This window comes from Drosophila busckii, chromosome X (genome assembly GCF_011750605.1).
Source record: "Drosophila busckii strain San Diego stock center, stock number 13000-0081.31 chromosome X, ASM1175060v1, whole genome shotgun sequence".
NCBI classification, from domain to species: domain Eukaryota; kingdom Metazoa; phylum Arthropoda; class Insecta; order Diptera; family Drosophilidae; genus Drosophila; species Drosophila busckii.
Window position 1 is genome coordinate 5,998,938 of NC_046608.1, and position 3,920 is coordinate 6,002,857.

General features: G+C 38.6%; 1 protein-coding gene across 2 annotated transcripts; it reads right to left on the bottom strand.

Annotated features, from left to right (window-relative positions):
• Nucleotides 1–2,198: 2,198 nt before the first annotated feature.
• On the bottom strand, nucleotides 2,199–3,529 carry LOC108606031 (ell-associated factor Eaf). Of its 2 annotated transcripts, none has more exons than XM_017995859.1 (3): nucleotides 3,430–3,529; nucleotides 3,309–3,372; nucleotides 2,199–3,254 (listed from the first exon to the last, which is right to left on the bottom strand). In XM_017995859.1, exons 2-3 carry the CDS (start codon nucleotides 3,321–3,323, stop codon nucleotides 2,346–2,348), a joined length of 924 nt encoding a protein of 307 aa, XP_017851348.1. In that variant the 5' UTR covers nucleotides 3,324–3,372; nucleotides 3,430–3,529; the 3' UTR covers nucleotides 2,199–2,345. The 2 variants fall into 2 exon arrangements, with proteins under 2 accessions (XP_017851348.1, XP_017851347.1); XM_017995858.1 differs by having other exon boundaries at nucleotides 3,309–3,375.
• Nucleotides 3,530–3,920: the final 391 nt, after the last annotated feature.

Sequence of the window (3,920 nt, forward strand, 5' to 3'; positions counted from 1 at the left end):
GCCAGCAGCTTGTTGGCCAGCAGCCAACAGCAGACCTTGTGCCAAGATCATGAGCAGCACTTGGGCACTTGGTATTAGCTGCTGAGCCATTGTTGTCGGTGTGAGCCCAGTCGTCAGCTTTTACAGATATATATTGCATTTAAATGCGATATACGCAGGTAATGCAATCGCTGCAGTTCCGTTGTAAGCGATCTGCCCAAGAGCCACTGGAAACCGATATGGATATGTCGGCGACATGGAGTGAACCCTTTCAGGTTGCAGCTTCCGTTGTTGCCGCTGGTTGCATAAGCGACTTTCTCGCCCTTTGCTTGCCACATGTGTAATTCATTTAACTGCCACAGCAGCAGCAGCAGCAACATGTTGCAACTCTATCGAGTTAATAATATTTTGCATTATTTAAGCGCTCAACAATCCATGCAACTAACGACGACAACGACAACTACGCGTCGCTAATCTGAGGTCGACCCTGACATACATATGTACACATGAGGCAAGTATATAGCAAGATTTGTGGCATATAAATTTGATCAGCTAAGTGTAATAATTATTTTATTAGCTGTTGCAAGGGGTGGGAGAATCCCATCCCATACATTTGATAAGTTCAACATTTTTATAGATCTAAACTTATTTCGCATTTAAATTGACTTAATTATTAGCCTCGATGCAAATTGAAGTTTTGATTTATTTAAAGAGTTTAATTTAATAATTACATTTCAATTTTACAATACTCCATTTAAATTAAAACTTCAATATTTATGTTGTAAGCAAAAAATTACAATAAAAATATACTGCAATATTTACTACCTAGCAGTATCAAAATAAGTTTTAAAATTTAATTTAATGTGGAAAAATTATTTCATTACCATAATATGTTAAATTTTAATTCGCTTATATATAATAATTTATTTTGAATGCATGCATAGCGTAATTTAAATTCAGCTTGTTGAAAACTTATTGCATTCAAATATTCAAATGCAAAATGATTTTTTCTTCTACATCTCTGCTTTAAGTTACTTAAATTGTATTTCAGCTTTTAACTGAGCAAGCAATAAATTGATTTGAAACTATTTTTTATACTACTTTATTATTTTCTTCTACTATTAGGCCTGGCTAGACTTCCTGCTGCAGTTTGAAAGTGAAACAGGTGCAGCAGCTGGACTTTGGGTCAAAGATTTGTAGTTATCATTTGATTATGACGCCCCGGCTTGGCATCTTGTTTTCTTGTTGCCAGCCACACTGATTTTGTTTACTTTACATTCACTTTTCATCTCTTACTTTGGTTGTGGCTCTGGCTGTGCACGCCCCATCCCATTTGGCAGTAAATTCGCTAAACCAGTCTACGAATTGGCCAAGTTGTTAAGCTCGCTGACTTGGTGGCTTGTCAGAAATCAAAATTAAATTTAATTTGACATTTGATTACGCCTTGCTTTAATTTCATGCTCCCCCACAATAAGAACACGCAGGCAGGCGCTTGGAATTAGCCATAAACTTGATGCGGAACCATGGCTAAAACACAATGGTACTGGTACTGAGGCCTAGAACTTGAAAAATTACCAACATAACAACATGACAAAAATATGAAATTAATCAAATTATAATTCATGCCACAAGCGTTGACGCCCCAAGGTCATGAGCTCTGTCAACTTCAAGATTCAAAATGCGACTTTGATGGCAAAGTTATGAGCTTGAACTACTAACTAAACCTTTTCCTTGGTAGCTTCCCTACTGGCAAACTGAAACTAGAGTGGAATAACACAATTATTACGATTTCCGACCTATGTCTAAATTATACATACACGACATTTCGCACAGTAGTTACAAATTAAACAATAGGACAAATTTTTAAAGTATTAAAAGTACTTCTCATGCTAATGATTTACTTAGCCCCATATTAGATCTATAAGACTTGAAAAGCAGCTTGGAGCATATCACATATATTATGGGAATTTTACAAGAAAATGCTGAAATTTCTCCATTTGTTCAAATAATTAAAAATATTCATTTTCAAATATTTGTAATATTAATCATTAAGTAATTAAGCTAAGCCAATATATTTGTATACAAAAGACTTGTTTTTTATTTTGTTATAGACCCAAATTCGTACCTTGCTTTTATTACTATAGATGCCATGATTTGCACAATATTTGTTATATGTATAATGCTTATCAAATTCGAAAACAATACTATAAATATAATTTGCAAAACTTAACACCATAAAAAAAAAAATAAAAAAAAATTGACTTATGCTAAGTATTGAGCTAGGTTGGTCTAATACAAACTTAATCGAAACTGCCAAAAGTAAGTTTGGTGAATTGTGAAAGGCAAGTGGCTATAATTATTGATCTCTAATAATAGGGTGCCTGAAATTCGCGACTTGGTGTCATAAACTGCATCATTGTGGGATTGTTTGCGTAGTAGGAGCTGCTGGGAGTAGGAGTGCTGAACTTTTGCTGCTGCTGCTGTTGCTGTTGCTGGGAGTAGTGAGCATAGTTGACATTTGGCATCATCTGCACGGGCGTATAGCGCTGCATATCCTGCCACTCCTGCGGGTTATTGTATACGGCAGTTGGCAGCTCATACGAATGCGATTGCATTTGCACATAGCTCTGAGAGCCTCCCAGCTGCTCCTCGAAGCGTGTGGATTGCTGTCTCGGTGGCTCGCTGGCAAACTGCTGTCGTTGATAGAGCTCCGGCAGGGCCTGTCCAATTAGCTGAGCGCCTCGCTGATCAGACTCCACATGGCGATCTTGGTGCGTGCCAGCAGATAAATCAACAACTGCACCAAACTGGCTAAAAGCTGCAGGCGCAGCAGTAGCCTTAAAATCGGAGGTTTGCCCAAAAGGAAATGTGTTGTCGTTGTTGTCGTGGTGGTGGGGGTCGTTGTTATAGTGACCCAGCTGTTGCCTGGAGGCTTGGGCAGTGTGCTGCTGATAGTGCTGCATGTTGTAGGGTCCACTGTATCCTTGCTGCTCATAACTGTTTACGGCATTATTACTTAGGCTATGCTCGTAGTGCACTTGCTGCTGTGTCGCCTGCTGTGGCAGCGGATTGGGTTGCCAGTGTCCTGTGGTAATGACCGCTTCAGTTGTCGGCGTGCTCGCTGCTGGCAAATACTTGTGCGCTGGTCCATTATAGCGATAGCCATGCTTTAAGTCATTGTTGCTTGCGTATTGGAGATTAAAGGGCTGTACTCCATGTACCACGGCTTGACTGCAGGCCAAGCTCACCACAATCAGCGCCAGGTTCATTGTTAACTGCAAGTCAATCGGTTAATCAATTAGCATAACAACTAACATAACTCTACTCACCATATTCAGTCTCATCTTGTTAATCCGTTTACTATCCTCTGTGTCTCTGGGCGATGTGTGTGCGCTACTGTTGATACGCAAATAATGACAAATATCTCAGCAGTTGGAATACATTTTATACCTTTGCTAGCTTTTCGTCTAAGATCTATAAGTACATCTGTGTATGTGTGTGTGTGTGTGCTTGTATCAGCGTTGGCAGCAGCTTAAAAGCAATTGAATCATACTTTGGACAACAAAGTGTGCCACAAAAATAAAGATATAAATATATTTTATACCCATACATACGTATGTGTGAATGTATGTACGTATGTACATATATGTGTGCTATGAAGATATGTAGACAAAACATTTATTCACAGTAAATGATTCGCATCAAGTTCTTTGATTACTTACTATATGTATGCACTTCATATCACTATAACGGAAAAACGTTTAAGCTCTTGCTCTTGGCCATGACCATGATGAGTGCGACGTGTATAAACAAACTTTCTTTGGCCGCTTCTGGCCATTGATAACTTTTTGTCCCATATGTTGTCAAGCGGAAATGCACTGGCGCTTCATTCATGTCTGTTTAATTTGAATTTTTGATAAATCCATATTCTGTCCTATTGG